Source organism: Rhinatrema bivittatum, chromosome 9, assembly GCF_901001135.1.
Source record: "Rhinatrema bivittatum chromosome 9, aRhiBiv1.1, whole genome shotgun sequence".
In the NCBI taxonomy this organism is placed as follows: domain Eukaryota; kingdom Metazoa; phylum Chordata; class Amphibia; order Gymnophiona; family Rhinatrematidae; genus Rhinatrema; species Rhinatrema bivittatum.
This window is the reverse complement of record NC_042623.1, coordinates 252,431,730-252,447,047: the sequence shown is the minus strand read 5'-3', so window position 1 is coordinate 252,447,047 and position 15,318 is coordinate 252,431,730. Positions and strand designations below refer to the sequence as shown.

Here is a 15,318-nt window from a genome sequence, read left to right as displayed (position 1 = left end):
CTATCGAGTGGCTGGAAGGCTACCCCAGAGACCAACATTGCGTTGCTGGGTCTCTTTGATGTGATCAGGCTCAGCAGAGGCCAGGGTTCTACATCTTCAGCCTGTGCTTGGACACTCTTCACCTGCCTCGGCGCTTCCCGGAGCTCCTCTGTGGTCGTGTCGTGGCCGAAGGGTACACAATCTCCCAGAAATGGGACATCCTCCAGCATTCCCACAACAATATTAAGCAATAAAGTCAAGAAATATAAAACATCATTCATAATATTACTCATAAAAAGAATAAATATGTCAAGCAGGCAACAGTCAGTGAACATCCAGTAATTAAAATGACTCACATTTTTTCTGATATTTCCCAAACACCAAATATTTCAAACAGCAGACACATGAAATGACCCCCCAAAATTTAAAATATTAGAATGAAAAATCTCCAGCTTTCCCTTTCTGGGATCTTTTGATTTCCAGTCATCCACAGATTGTTGTGGATTGGGGAAGGTGATCCTCACAATCTTTATTCTCTCTCTGCCCGCCCCCCCCCACACACACATGCTGTCACACACACAGGCTTTCTCTCACTCACATATATGCTGTCACATACACAGGTTCTCTTGCTCTCACACACCCACGCAGTCTCTCTCGTTCTCATATACACACAGATTCTCACAGACACATGCAGGCTCTCTCGCTCTCTCATACATAGGCACTTTCTCACACATAAGCAGGCTCTCTCACTCTCTTATACACACGCAGGATTTCACACACACATGCAGGCTCTGTCGCTCTCATATACATGCAGGCTTGGACACGCACATACAGGCTCACTTGTTCTCTCATGCACACATGCAGGCTCTCACACACATACATGCAGACTGTCTCATACATACACACAGAAGTTCTCTCTCACACACAAACACAAGCATACACACCTACAGCTTTCAGCCTCTTTCCTCTGGGCTTTGTCTTAGCCGCTGTTGGATGGCGGCACAGCTGCTCACTGCTGGAAGGGAGGTGGAAGGAGGCCACTGCTACTGCGCAGTTCCTGCAAAGTTGGGGGAAGTAAAGGTTGCGCAGCCTTGCAGGCCTATCTCCCAGCCGTGGCTGGATGGGCTCTGGCGTGGTCTTGCAGGCCTCTCTCCCAGCCGTGGCAGGATGGGCTCTGCTGCGGCCACACAGGTTTCTCTTCGGGCCACAGCAGCCCCACATGATGGGAGCGACTGGCCCACCGGGGGGGGGGAAACCCAATCCTCTGACAGGGCAATCCCCCTCTGAGTCTGTTGCACATTCACTTGTATCTACATTAAGCCAATTGATTCTACTTTTTGACTACAATTATAGCACTAAGTCCTGGAGGGCATAAAAGACATTTGCAGCTTGCGTTTGCTTTGCTTCTATGAACCTGCTTCTTACTCCTCCTTGCCAATCATTCATTAAAGATATTGCAGTTGAGACAATGAAAACATGGAAACCTTGAGAACATGACAAAACAGATATACCTAAAAGATCCTGCCAGAATCCTTTGATTAAGATTCACTAACTATTAACTAAACATTTGCACTCTAGTAGCTGAAATGCCTCATGCCCAATAAGTTTTTAGAGCCTACTGGACTTCTAGCAGCACATGCAAATTGATTTTATCCAAAGACAAATGGTATAAAGTTTAATAAACTAATCAGCTAAATTAGTATTGCAACATAATAAGCTTCCACACAACAACACAAAGGCCACCTCCTTGGTTATCTTCGGGGAAAAAAAAAATCAAAACTGGTCTACCTTAATGCTTACTCTCACTTTACTCTCATGGATGTATCCACCTAGCAGTTCATTCTCTATTGCTATTTTTCTAGTGGTGATTTTCTGCCAGACCATGCCGTCAACAACCTGGAACCTTTTCATTCATTTAATTTTTTTTTAAGAACATGATTACTGTATGTTTCCATCTGTTTTAAAATGTCAAGGAATATCTCGGGTACAGCTAAATATAAAAACTGAATGTAAGTAAATGAGACGTAAATAAATAAACATTTAAATGTGTTCTCAATGCAACCTCAGTGTAATGTCATTTTAAAGGCTGATATTTCTTCTATATTTGGCGTCACTCCCCAAGTCAAATTTTTAGCTATTTAAAAAAAAAAATGTTTCTTCCCTTGGCTCCTCCCCCTAACATCTCCCCAGTACCCCTGGATTCTGCCTTTCCCTGTTGATATTTACATTCCTTCATGAGCGCTCCTAAGGAGCTCTGAACCAGTATGATCAGCTCTCAATGACCCAGTTGTGAGGTGAGTGAATTAAAGATTCACTTTTCGTATTGATAGACTTTTCTTCTAACTTCATAAAGTCACTGAATGATGAGGGCTAATGAAAGATGCATGACTGGTGCAATAGCTAGAGTTGAAGCCTTGACAACTGGTACCAGGGCTCACAAGCTTCAAACTGGTGCTCGTTCAGTCCCTTTGGGTATCCGCATACAACTCGCTACTGCTATGCAAATGGCAGGTTTGGACTGAAATGCAAAGTACTGCCTTCTAAAATGGTGAATGGATGGGTTTTAAGGGAAACATAGATTTCCAGGGAAATATGGTGACATCATTGCCATCTCAACAACTTTGCCAAGCCTACAATATGTAGCAGCATCAATAATGGTCCTGGGGAAAAATAAAATGTTATCTTTTCCCTACCTGCAGTTACAGTACTTCAGTAAATAGACAAAGGGTCAGAGGTACAATCCATTTTTCCCATTGACACAAAATGGGGAAAATTCTTCAGTACTTGTGGCTCAAAAGTTGAATAAGGAAGCCCAGGCGTGATACACCTATTAAATGACATCTGTCATAGCTGCTGAAAAGCTTCGTTCCACATTCATTACAGGGAATTCTTTAATTTACAATTAAATGCAACCCTATTTCTACAAAAGAAGACAACAGAAATGTTGGAATGAAAGCTGTGCACTTACTGAGATTACCGTGAACACTGTGTTCACCACACCCACTCCAATGGTTGCGTACACTGGTTTGCCAATCCCAGCTTTTTCAAAAATGTTCGTGGAGTAGTAAAAGATCTGTGGAGGTAGATTGCAATGAACCGTTAACTGGAGGACAGTAAATGGATTGAGTTTGCTTTTTTAGTTTCTGGTTATCGTTTTCTGCAGTCAAGATTCCAAACATCTATTTTAAACATGCAAACACAATGGGAAGAGTCAGGGAATGGGGGAATGGGCCCATTGAGATGTGCTTTCAATACTCTCAAAGGGAAGACCTCTGCGGCCACGCCGGCCTTTAGCTCTCCCTTAGTGTTCATAAGAAAAGGCTAACGTTCACTCAGTTCAAAAACAAAGCTCTTGATTAGCAAACATTTTGGGGAATACCTTTCAGAGATCTTTTGTTAAGACTGTGAACATTATTAAAACTGATTGCAAGGAATTACCTGTACAATTTGTTTTTTAAAACTATCGAAATAATACCTCCTTGTATTGTCATTACTGCTTGCCTTTCATCAGACAAATAATTCCACCTGCGTGATGAATGCCGAAACATGCAGCTGCTGAAGTTTTTGTTTAGGGAGCTTTGCACGGGTTTTTACCGCATTGATTCCGGAGAACTGCTGAGAAATGTGAAGGACCAGCGCCACGATGAGCGGCTGCCTGTAACTGAAGGACTTCAGAAGCTGAAAGATGGAGACTTTCCTGTCGCTTGCCGCCTCTTCTCTTTCTTTCTTCATCTCTGCGATGTCTCTAGTGGAGTCGTAGTTTCCTCTCAGTTTCTTCAAACCTAGAAAGAATGTTACGGGCACATTTCTAGTGCTTCCCAAAGCTTCGGATGTGGTAGTTCAGCCTATTCATTTGGAGAAATGATAACTTTCGTTAACGTGAACTGATCAGGTTTAAAACCTTGGGTGAAGGCCAACCACGGGGCTTACCCTACTGAGTTTCACCAGAACCTGATCAGGGAAATGTTTAAATGTGCTGCAAAATATGTGCATTGGCTTGGTTTTAATTACTTGGTTTTGAAAGTACTAATCATTGCATATATAACTAACAGTAACCAGTCTGCCACATGTTTTTGGGTCATAAGATGAAAGACAATACGCTTGAAAATAAAGAGCACGATTCAAATGGAAACTCATTACTCCAAAAGAAATAAAAAAAACTACAAAGCAACATTTGAAACTGAGCCATTGAGATCATAATTAAGCTTTGTGAATATATGTTTGCGATGAGTTTCATCCACCACATGGACTCAGTGGTGCACTCTAGAAACTAGAAGTCTGTCAACTAAATGGGGTGTTCTGGGGAAAAGGAATTGAACAGCCCCCCATCATGCTGTCAACATGAAAACTTATTTTGCATTCAGAATTTTTTTTTTTTTTTTTTTTTGGTCTGGCAGTTTTCTCCTGCTCCATTGGGTCTCCAGCTCAGTCAGAACTAGAACTAAGATCATTTGCAACTATCTGAGGGTTGCCACCCCCCTCCCCCATTTACACCTCCCCTAGCCTGATTGTTGCGGGAACCCTGCAATCATAGGCCCTGAATCTGGCCACTGGGTGCCACTGTTAAGGAATGACCATGAGCTCCCCCTGCTGGGGGGCTGTGAATCCTGCCTCCGCAGCATCCCCAGTCCTAGTCGACCCAGACCCGACTTGAAGATTGAACCGGGGACAGTCTGCTTCTTGGCATTGCAAAGCTGTGCCCACTGAGCCACCGGGCAAAGATTTGCCATTTGAATTCTATCACTTGTAAAATAAAAAAAAAAATAAAAGGAAAGGTAATAAAATGACTTCTAGAATTTTAAACTTGAGGCAACGTAGTATACAGCGGGAGAAAGGTGGCATTCACCTAAACAAAATCTTGATTTGCAAAGTCCAGATCGTCAACAACGTGCACTAGGGCTTCCAAAGCAGGAAAAATCATTCCAGTTGTAAATGGGTAATAACTATCTAATTTATGTATAAAGTGCTTTCAACACAAGTGCTCTGTATAGGGTCACATGAATTATTAGCAATATTATAGTGATTCTTGATTGGTACAATTGCTACTTGTATAATTCAATTTCATTAAAAGGGAGATTTTAAAACAGCCATTTCTATGCAAAAAATTGGGTGCTAAGCATGGAAACGATTTTTGAAAATTACACCTACAGGTACATTTTGGGGTGGATTTTAAGATCTGCGCACGGGCGTACACGTGTGCGTGCGCTACCCGGCATGCACACGTGTACGCCCGATTTTATAACATCTGTGCGCAGGCGCACGCATATTATAAAATCGGGCGTCGGCGCGCGCGAGGGGGTGCACAATTGTGCACCTTGCGCGCGCCGAGCCCGCACCGAGCCGCGCTGCCTTCCCCCGTTCCCTCCCAGGCTGCTCCAAAATCAGAGCAACCTCGAGGGAACTTCCATACCCCCCACCCCACCTTCCCTTCCCTTCCCCGGGGAGGTAGGGGAAGGGAAGGTGGGGGGGGGGGGGGTAGGGAACAGGGGAAGGTGGCGGGGCTTGGCGCGGGCTCGGCATGCACAAGGTGCACAATTGTGCACCCCCTTGCACGCGCCGACACCAGATTTTATAACATCTGCGTGCGCCTGCACGCAGATGTTATAAAATCGGGCGTACACGTGTGCGTGCCGGGTAGCGCACGCACATGTATGCCCGCGTGCAGGTCTTAAAATGTACCCCTTTGAAAATAGGCCCAGCGTGTAGGGCTTTTAAAATCCGGCCCTTTATTTTCCTGCCAGTAACCCTGCACCTAGTAATCTGTGCCCCTTTAGGTACTTACTACCAATTTTACAGTGTAGTTGTGCGTTCCCTCATCAGGACTATAAACCTTCTGTGATCGCTGGAACGCTGGTATTTTAATGTACATTGCAAAGTGATTCAGCACTGGTGATTGCAGCTGCTCCCTTGAATTGTCCTTTGGATCTGGTATGCTGCTTTTTTTTTGTTTTGTTTTGTTTTTTACGTTGCTGCCTAGCGTGGAAAGCTGCAGCCCAGAAAGAGTAATAAAATGAATTCTGTTATTTTATTGTTAATGCTATGCTATGTTGATAAGTTTGTTATTATGTGGTTAGGCTCTGTTTGAAGAGTGTCATTCCATGGAAAGCCGAGTCATCCTTATGATGAAATAAATAAATTCGAACTGTGGACTGTGCAGAGCTTTTCATGATTAGATAGTTGTGGCTAAAATCTAAATTGATCGTTACTCATTAATAATGTAATCATTAATGCATAGTAACCAGCACCAAAGAAGAGGTTCTCTCTGTCTTGCTGTCTTAGTTCCCACAGAACACCCAACCGGATCGCCGGTTAACAAAGAACTGCATTTTTCACTCTTGCCCAGTCTCAGTTACAAAGGATCACCAAAGCCTGGAGTAGGCCGCAGTACAATTCCCGAGGGTGTCTACATTTTTAATAAATACATGGAAAGTGGAACGAAGGGGAAGCCTTACTTTTTCTAGCTGCCTCTTCCTGTCCCAGGTTAATGTAAAGGTACCTCGGGCTCTCTGGACAGAAGAACAACAGAATGATCTGCAGGATGGCAGGCACTCCAGACAGTGCAAGCAACAGTGGCCACAACTGTTCACTCCCCAGCAGAAAGCTTAGACCAATAATCTGAAATGACAGGTACAGATTACAATTGCAAAGCCTAGACAGGCAGAAGCAGCACTGCTGACTCAAAGGTTATTTATAGTGAAACACTACTCTCACCCCCACACCCCCATACTAAGTCCTTCCTTATATGTGAGGTTCCAGCTGGCCTCTAGCATCCTGTTCTGGTACAGCAGGGTCCTATTAAGACCTGGCAGTGGGAGGTAGTATCTAGTTTTGACAGACTTTAGCAATCACGGCCTACCATGTTACTTTGATTTTCCTGGCGGGATACTGCAGTGGCTTGCCATTGCTTTATGCAACATTCAACACCAGGAAGCTGATGTACAAAGCTGTTATAACATAGGCTATCACATGTTAATCACATGCAAATGAGTTTGAATGTAAACCGTGCTTGCTAAATTTCTTGTGTTAACACGGCTATTATCACAAAAAAATCAACTGCACTGTCTTGGCGGTGAACATAAGAACATAAGATTGCCATACTGGGTTAGACCAAAAGTCTATTAAGTCCAGTATCCTGTCTCCAACAGTGGCCAAGCCAGGCTACAAGCACCCAGCAAGTACAAAAAACACTACGAAGATCCCATACTCCTGATGCCAGTAATAGCAGTGGCTATTCCCTAAGTCAATTTATCCAAACCTTTTTTAAACACAGCTACACTAACTGCACTAACCACATCCTCTGGCAACAAATTCCAGAGTTTAATTGTGTGTTGAGTGAAAAAGAATTTTCTCACATTAGTTTTAAATGTGCTACTTGCTAACTTCATAGAGTGCCCCCTAGTCCTTCTATTATCCAAAAATTTAAATAACCGATTCACATTTACCCGTTCTAGACTTCTCATGATCTTAAAGACCTCTATCATATCCCCCCTCAGCCGTCTCTTCTCCAAGCTGAACAGCCCCAATCTCGTTAGCCTTTCCTCATAAGGGAGCTATTCCATCCCCTTTATCATTTTGGTTGCCCTTCTCTGCACCTTCTCCATTGCAACTATATCTTTTTTGAGATGCGGCGACCAGAATTGTACACAATACTCAAGGTGCGGTCTCACCATGGAGCGATATAGAGGCATTATGAAGTTTTCCATTTTATTCATCATTCCCTTCCTAATAAGGCCTAACATTCTATTTGTGTTTTTGATCCCCACAGCACTCTGAACCGATGATTTCAATGTATTATCCACTATGACGCCTAGATCTTTTTCCTGAGTGGTAGCTCCTAATATGGAACTTAACATTGTGCAATTATGTTCCTTGACATAATGGCTCCGTATTAACATCTGCACATTTTAACATGTATAATTTTGCTTCGTGAACATGTATAATTTTGCTTTGCTTTAATGATCTGATATACATAATTATTCAGCTTATTACATTGTTCTGCATAGATGTTGTACCGAATTTCGCAATAGCTAAATAACATACTAAAACGGCAAATAAAATTTCTCAAACAGAATAGCATCATTTTGGTGCGTGCTAGAACATTTGTGAATGTCAGCACATTTAGTACATTGACCTGGTCGTTTAAGATGGCCTTTCATCCAGGTGCTAAGATCTGATGGTCTTTGCATACTCGGGCCTGTTCTGCTGTGGTCCTGAGTATGCAAAAGGCCCAGTAGGGTACTTAAAAGACTGCTGAGGGGAAAGAACTGAGAGCTCCTGGCACACACGATCTATGAAATATAGGATCAACTAACTGTAAAAAAAAAAAAGTTATTTTCTAATGCTAATGATGTGCATTGCCATACAATGTTGCTATAACCCTTTAAATTAAAATAAGTAAATAGCACTGAGGACTATGTATACAGGCAGATTTAGGAATATAAAAAATTACTAAAATAAAAATCTATTTATATGACAGAGGCCAAAAAGCAAGAAAATTAGCCTGAGGAATGGAGCAATAGATTTTTATCCGAGTAGTTTTTTTTTTTTCCTAACAGGAATGGAGCGGCATTTGAGGCTCTAGTGTTGCCTTTCTTTACTCAGTATCTGTATTTGACTATCCTTGGCAGACATGCAAGGCACAAAGTTAAAGGTTTTGTTTGTTTGTGGATGCTTATTTCCATGTGATTAGCAGCAGGCGTAACTCCATCAAATAAGGTGGGTGGGTGGGGGGGGATTTAGGTAGGACCGGGGGGGTGGGTTAGTTAGGGGAAGGGAGGGAAAGGGATCCAAAAAAAAAGCTCCCTCCAAGGCCGCTCCGATTTCGGAGGGAACGGGGAAAGCCATCGGGGCTCCCCTCGGGCTCGGCGCCCACAAGGGGGGTGCACATGTGTTCTTTATTCCTCTGGAGATCTGCTTGTTATACTGATGCGGAAGATGCCATTTGCTGAGGGCTATTGTATTACCTTGCAGCCTTTTAAAATCCCAGGATGAGTGGCTATGCAAGCATTAAAAGATGCACTGGGTACCAGCACTGCAGTGACCAGAGAAAGTGTGTTTGGTAGGGGGAAGATTACTTGACCAGGCCCTGAAGAGGAGGGGGTGCTCTGATTTACAGAAAAAAAAAAGGGAACTTAATGGGTTAAATCAATTTCTGATAGTCAACAGTGCAAAGACTGACAAAAACGCATGCGCAGAGCCCAACTGCTTGCTCCAGGACCTAAGGAAGGTGGCACGAAACACACATTCCAGATGAATGGGATCCTATTTTCTGTTTAACAGTTTTTATAACCTGCGACTTCCACCCTAAAAGCAGATTTAAAATTCACTTAGCATGAAAACTTAATGGAAGGGGCATATGGATTATCGTGTCCAATGCTGAGTACACTGATGGTGCTGCAGTGCTATAGTATCTATTATATTTGTACTCTTATTAGGGAAAGTATACACGGAGAGCGGTGGATTGGCATAGGGATAGAGAGAGACCCATTTTCTTTAGTTCGACGAAGAGAAACAAGGGCTATGATTGCAGATGAAGATCCTAGGACCTCTCTACTCTGTCAAGTTTATGTCCTGGTACCATGCCAGAGGCCCCCAGCTGATCTGGATGTGGATTTGGAATCTGGATTTACTCACATTTCCAAACCCATGCTCAAGACAATTTGAAATTCAAATGCAGTAGGTAGATCCATGCCCCAGAGAGGGCTTGCAATCTGTTGGCATCTGGCTTTTCTCTCACTTTTCTGCAATTAGGAATCCTCTGTGATTGTCCCGCGCTTTGTTGGAATTCCGTTATTGTTTTTTTTACTTCCGTCGCCTCCCCTGAAAGTCTGTTCCATGCATCCACTATCCTTTCCATGAAGAACTATTTTCCGATGCTACTCCTGAATCTACTCCCTGGGAGGCTCATATCATGAACTCTTGTCCTAGAGCTTAATTCCAACTGGAAAAGCATTGTTTATAACTTTGAGGTATTTGAATGTCAAGAAATGTTTCCCCATCATTTCTAGGAATTGAACTGGAGGTACCAGGGCTCTCAGGAGGTTATTCACCGGCTGTTCAACAGAGCTTTGCCATCAGAAATTTAAATTTGACTTAGGTCAGTCATTACTGGAAATCATTCCCATGTAAAAGCCATGTGGTGACCTATGTGAAATTAGGTGGCAGTCTCCAGTCAGGTCCTAGTGGATGGGTGTCTACACCACTAAAAGTCACCAGGACTGATGGGACAGGTTTTTTTTTTTACTGGCAATTAAAGAATAGTGACCAAGGACAGAATGTAAGTGTTGGAACTGAACCTCCAATCCCACCCAGAACAAGACTGATACCATCTATCAACAAGGCAGCCTCTTGAAGCTTACGCTGAAACTGCCAGTGCTGCACTGTTTGTCTTCTAGTGTCATCAATCTGGTGCCATTCATGAGCAGTAATTTCAGTACACACACAAAAAAATACATTTTGAAAACTGAATAAGGAAATGATCTCTTTCTCTAATTAAAGGCTCTACTGGGATGGTCGGACAGTATTTTCTCTGAGAACAAGCAGGATGCTAGTCCTCACACATGGGTGACAATCATAAAATGGAGCCCCAGCATGAAAAACGTATGTCAAAGTTTCTATAACTTTGACTTGGGCACATTGAGCATGCCCAACATGCCCTATATCTTGAGTCCACGTGGGGCCTCTCTCCAGTCTTTTCTTTTCTGCAGAGCTGCTGCATCGCGGATAGTGAGCCTTGGCTTTTTTTGGCCTATTTTTGGCAAACTTTCCGTGTGATTTCTTTGTGGTCTATAGTGGTTGCTGTACCAGAGATCAATGCTGGGTTCCTCTCAGTCCTCCCTTTAGCGTCTTAGTTAGGGTTTTTGATGGTTTTAGTAAGTTTCCTTTCGTAATTGTTACCCCTGGTGCGGCAGTGCAGTCGGTGCCCACCGGCCATCAACGGCCACTGCCAAAGAGTTTGATTTAGCATCTGGGTTTAAGCGATGCCCACGGTGCCCAAGGACCATGTCCATTATGAACTCCCATGATGACTGTGACCTCTGCCTGGGGGCATCGCATGATATCCGGGGTTGTCACAAATGCGCCCAAATGACCCTCAAAAGGACGTTGGCTTTGACTCAATAAGATGGAGCACCTCTTTGGGTCAAAGAAGTCTGAGCCATTGGCATCTGTATCAAGGGACCACGGATCCACACCGATAGACACTGATTGTCGAGCATCAAGGGAAGCCAAAAAATCATCGGCATTGGTCCCTATCAATGCATGCTGCAGGGCACAGGAACATACCAGCTCATGCTGTGATTCCCCTCGAAGCAACCATGTGGTGAGTATAGCCAGTCCTGCACGGTAGGGCATGCTGGGCATGCTCAATACGCCCTAGTCAAAGTTTTAGAAACTTTGACTAAGTTTTCCTTGTTGGGACTCCATCTGATGATGTCACCCAAGTGTGAGGACTAACATCCTGCTGTCCTCGGAGAACATCTTTTACAGGTAAGCAGCTCTGCCTTATTGTGGCAAAAAAAGTCAATAAGTAACCCTTCCGATTCTTCTAAATAGGCAACGTTTATCAAACTGTATATATTATTCATTTGGCTGTGGAGTATGCAGCTGTTATTAAGCATTCCTTTTAGCTGAAAGATAATATGCAAACCATGGCAAAGTTTCATGGGCTATAATCTTGCTTGGTGCTATAACATTTAAGCATGCAGTGACTGCATTTGTGTTTTACCTGGCTGATGAGAATGCCTGTGACTATAGCTAGCTGATGAAGAGTTCCTAAAGCCCCTCGAAGTGCTGTGGGAGATATCTCACCAATATACATCGGAACCAGTCCCGATGAAAGCCCTGTCAGAAAAAAAAATTACAGTATACACTTTGTGTTACAACATAGCCCAGCAGCCATTAAACCAATGCACAAAATAATAAACTCAAAATATCGGACACCTAAAAGAAACAGAAAAAAAGTGGGTGCACAGATGGAATTAAAATAAATTCCGAGTTTATGCAGTGTAGAGGAAAAAGGGTGTAATAAGCTGAAGTTAATTCAGCAGTGCTGGAAAACATTTTTTTTTAGATACTTCAGTTGGTGCTTGGAAAAAATGCTGAAGTTTTGCCCTTTTTTCATTCTGATTTGATTTATTTGCATAACAGATATTAGTGTTTGAAAGCTGCGGATGGCTCACTTGGTAAGTACTGTGCCCTACCGTGTGGAAGGTCCCTCTTTTGATCCCCAGCTCGAGTCTTCTGCCACCTGGGCTAGGGGTGCTGGGCTCACAGCCCCCAGAGAGGGAGACAGCCATATTATTTACTGCAGGGGGGGGTGGGGACACCATCATGACAGGTGGACACTTTTATCATGTCGCCCACATTTCCCCCCTCCCTTGGTGAGCGATGCCAGAAAAAGGTAAACTGAAAAAAATAAACTTTTATTCCCATACTGAACTCACCAATGTTTCAATCTCCTCTGATAATAAGACAATATATTTCTCATGTCACCTTTTTCTAATTCTTTTGCTGTCCTTCTTAGGAGTGTTTCTGGGTATAAAGTGCCTACGCATGTTGGGCAGCGCAACCACTGCTCCTGTTTGCACTGTACTGATGTCAGTGGTTGTCCACTGAAAACTGTGGGAGAATCCCAGCTCTGGGGCCTGATTCATCAAGGTGTTTTCCCATAGACACAGAATGGGTGAGATGCCTTAGTGAATCAGGCCCTTGGTTTGGATTGGTCCAATGCATGGCTTTTTCCTACTTGTTGGTATTTTTTTTTTGTTCCCTACACTCTGGCCCTCTGCCCTGTTATCATTTTGTTTAGTTTTTTGTTGTTTTTTTTTAAATAAAATACAAGGATGGTGTCTCTAAGAAGTGCGACCTTATCTGTTTTTTTGGGTTGTTTTTTTTTTTTTTTAAACCTCATATAGACTTGCAATAGCGGGAAATTGAAAACATTAAACGGATGCCAGGAAGACATTCTTCAATATTTACCTGCACTGAGAAGAAGTTATGGAATCCTTGCAGTAAATGCAAGGATAATCTAAAACATTTCACAGTATACAAGTATTTATTTTTTAAATTTACATACATACCACAGTAAAATCCAAGGATTAATCTACCAGCAATAACAAGGGCATGGGAAGGTCCAAATTTAGCCAACCCCATCAACAGAGCACTAATAATCGAGAGAGAATTCACTGCCATCATGGCTTTAATTCTGAAATTAAGAACAGAAGCATAAAGGCTTATCTTAAATATATAGGAAAATAACACTCAAGAAATCTGCCTGTTGTCTAGATGCATATCCTAAGCTAGCGGTGCTCAGACCAGTCCTGAGGCCCCTCCCCCACCCCCTCTTAACCAGTCGGAGTTATGGAATATCCCTAATGAAATGTGATATATTTGCATGCACTGCCTCAAGTCCATGCAACTGTACAGGGTTGCCAACTGGCTCCAGATTTTTAGGACAGGTTGATCCAGTCCTGGCTTAACCAACTGCAAGCGTGGACTTGTAGTCTTGCTTTTCTTAGGAACTGCAATAGGGAAATCAGAACTACAAGTCCCTGCATGCAATGGGGTAAAACCAGGACCAGGTCAACCACCTTGAACATCTGGAGCCAGTTGGCAACCCGATTCCTATATATCTCATGTATATTCATTAAGGTGTCCTGAAAACTCAACTGGCTAGGGTACCCCAAGGTCAGGATTATTTGAACACCACTGTCCTAGGCTAGTGAGAGAAAATGGGTGATGTATTCAAGGTGGTCTTCAAAATTTCAACTCCAGTAGCACTTCCAACTGAATATAAGTGCAGTTGATGTTGGAACGCAGCCTGCAGTAAACTAGAATTTCTCCCATTTGACGCAGTTTGTGAATTTGTTTCCTTATTTCTGCAATTTTTTTTCCCTCTGGTAGCTTAAGATGGACTAAATAAACTAAGGGCCGGATTCTCAAAAGGTTACGCGCATCGGGCCTATTTTAAAAGGGCCCGTCAACACGCGTAAAGTCCCGGGACGCATGGAAGTCCCGGGGCTTACAAAAAGGGATGGGGAGGGGGCAGGGTGGTCCAGGGGTGGGGTGGAGTCAGGCTCCCGGCACAGTGGCCATATTTGCTGCTGTGCCGGGGATCGCGCACCGGCAGTTGGCCGGCGCGCACAACTTACTTCAGCCCCAGGGCTGAAGTAAGTTTGGAGATAAAAAAAAGAAAAAAGAAAAGGTAGGAGGGAAAGGGCAGGGGAGGTAGGGGAAGGGAAGGGAAGGTGGGATGAGGGGGTAGGGAACAGGGAAAGGCTGCGCAGCTCGGCATGCACAATTGTGCACCACCTTGCGCGCGCCAACCCCGGATTTTATAACTTGCGCGCTCCTGAGCGCACAACTTATAAAATTGGGTGTACATGTATGCGCGCTGGGTAGCAAATATGGCCACTGTGCCGGGATCCTGACCCCGCCGCCTCCCCACCCATTTTTGTATGCCCCAGGACTTACACGCATCCCAGGGCTTTACGCGCGTCGCCGGGCCTTTTTAAAATAGGCCTGGCGCGCGTAACCTTTTGAAAATCCGGCCCTAAGCTTCCAATTTGTGTTTTCCGTTGCTGAGAATTACATGGGAAGTTGTTTCCACTGCCACTTCTTGCCTGTAGTAATTCTAATCTCTCATATCTCTGGTTTTTATTTAAATGACATCTCTGTGGTACAGAAGGCAATCTCTTGGCTCCAGTTAAAAAAAAATGGCACTGGCCTATGGGCCTTCCACTGCCAAGTTGTTTTACAGAAATAAAACAACTTGGTGCCGGCCAGTCCTGAGACTGACAGCAGGGGCAGGCGCGTCTGGGAATTGTTCTTTCCTCTTTTATCCTCAGAGAGTCTGGGGAAGGGATAATGGGGCCATGGATGAGGGGGAGGGGGGATTTATGTATTTATCTTTTTACATTTCTTGGCAGATAGTGCACACTGTTTGCAGAAATGAAAAATCCAAAAACCTTCAGGTTTTTTGGCGGCACCAGTCATTTATTTTGTTTGACACAAACCAAACCAAAAATGGGCTTTTTTGATTGGATTCCCCATTTATTTCAAAAGAATGCACATCCCTAGATCCTGGGCAGGTTAGCTGATTTCTTGAGGTCCCTTTTTAATGCTATTTCTCTTTGGCTTGTCTGTATTCACTGCAGTTGAATAGACAACGGGAGATTGAGAGCTGGAAGAGACAGAGTGGATCACTTCCAGACTTAAATATATTAGAAAGCAATTCTGAAATTGTCCAATTGTGTATTTATATTTTTTAGATTTTCTTGTCACCCTGATTATCAGAATATTTGTAGAACTGTGCTGCATACTGCCAATAAAGACTGTTTA

The 15,318-nt window shown here is 43.5% G+C and overlaps 1 protein-coding gene across 1 annotated transcript in view; it reads right to left on the bottom strand.

Moving 5' to 3' along the window:
• The window catches only part of SLC2A2 (solute carrier family 2 member 2), a 72,916-nt gene that overhangs the window by 25,863 nt on the left and 31,735 nt on the right, over nucleotides 1–15,318 (bottom strand). The window contains exons 4-8 of the mRNA XM_029616921.1: nucleotides 13,059–13,183; nucleotides 11,705–11,820; nucleotides 6,432–6,594; nucleotides 3,574–3,761; nucleotides 2,948–3,052 (exon numbers count right to left, since the gene is read on the bottom strand). Coding sequence (XP_029472781.1) covers nucleotides 2,948–3,052; nucleotides 3,574–3,761; nucleotides 6,432–6,594; nucleotides 11,705–11,820; nucleotides 13,059–13,183 — 697 coding nt within the window. The remainder of the gene's footprint in view (nucleotides 1–2,947; nucleotides 3,053–3,573; nucleotides 3,762–6,431; nucleotides 6,595–11,704; nucleotides 11,821–13,058; nucleotides 13,184–15,318) is intronic.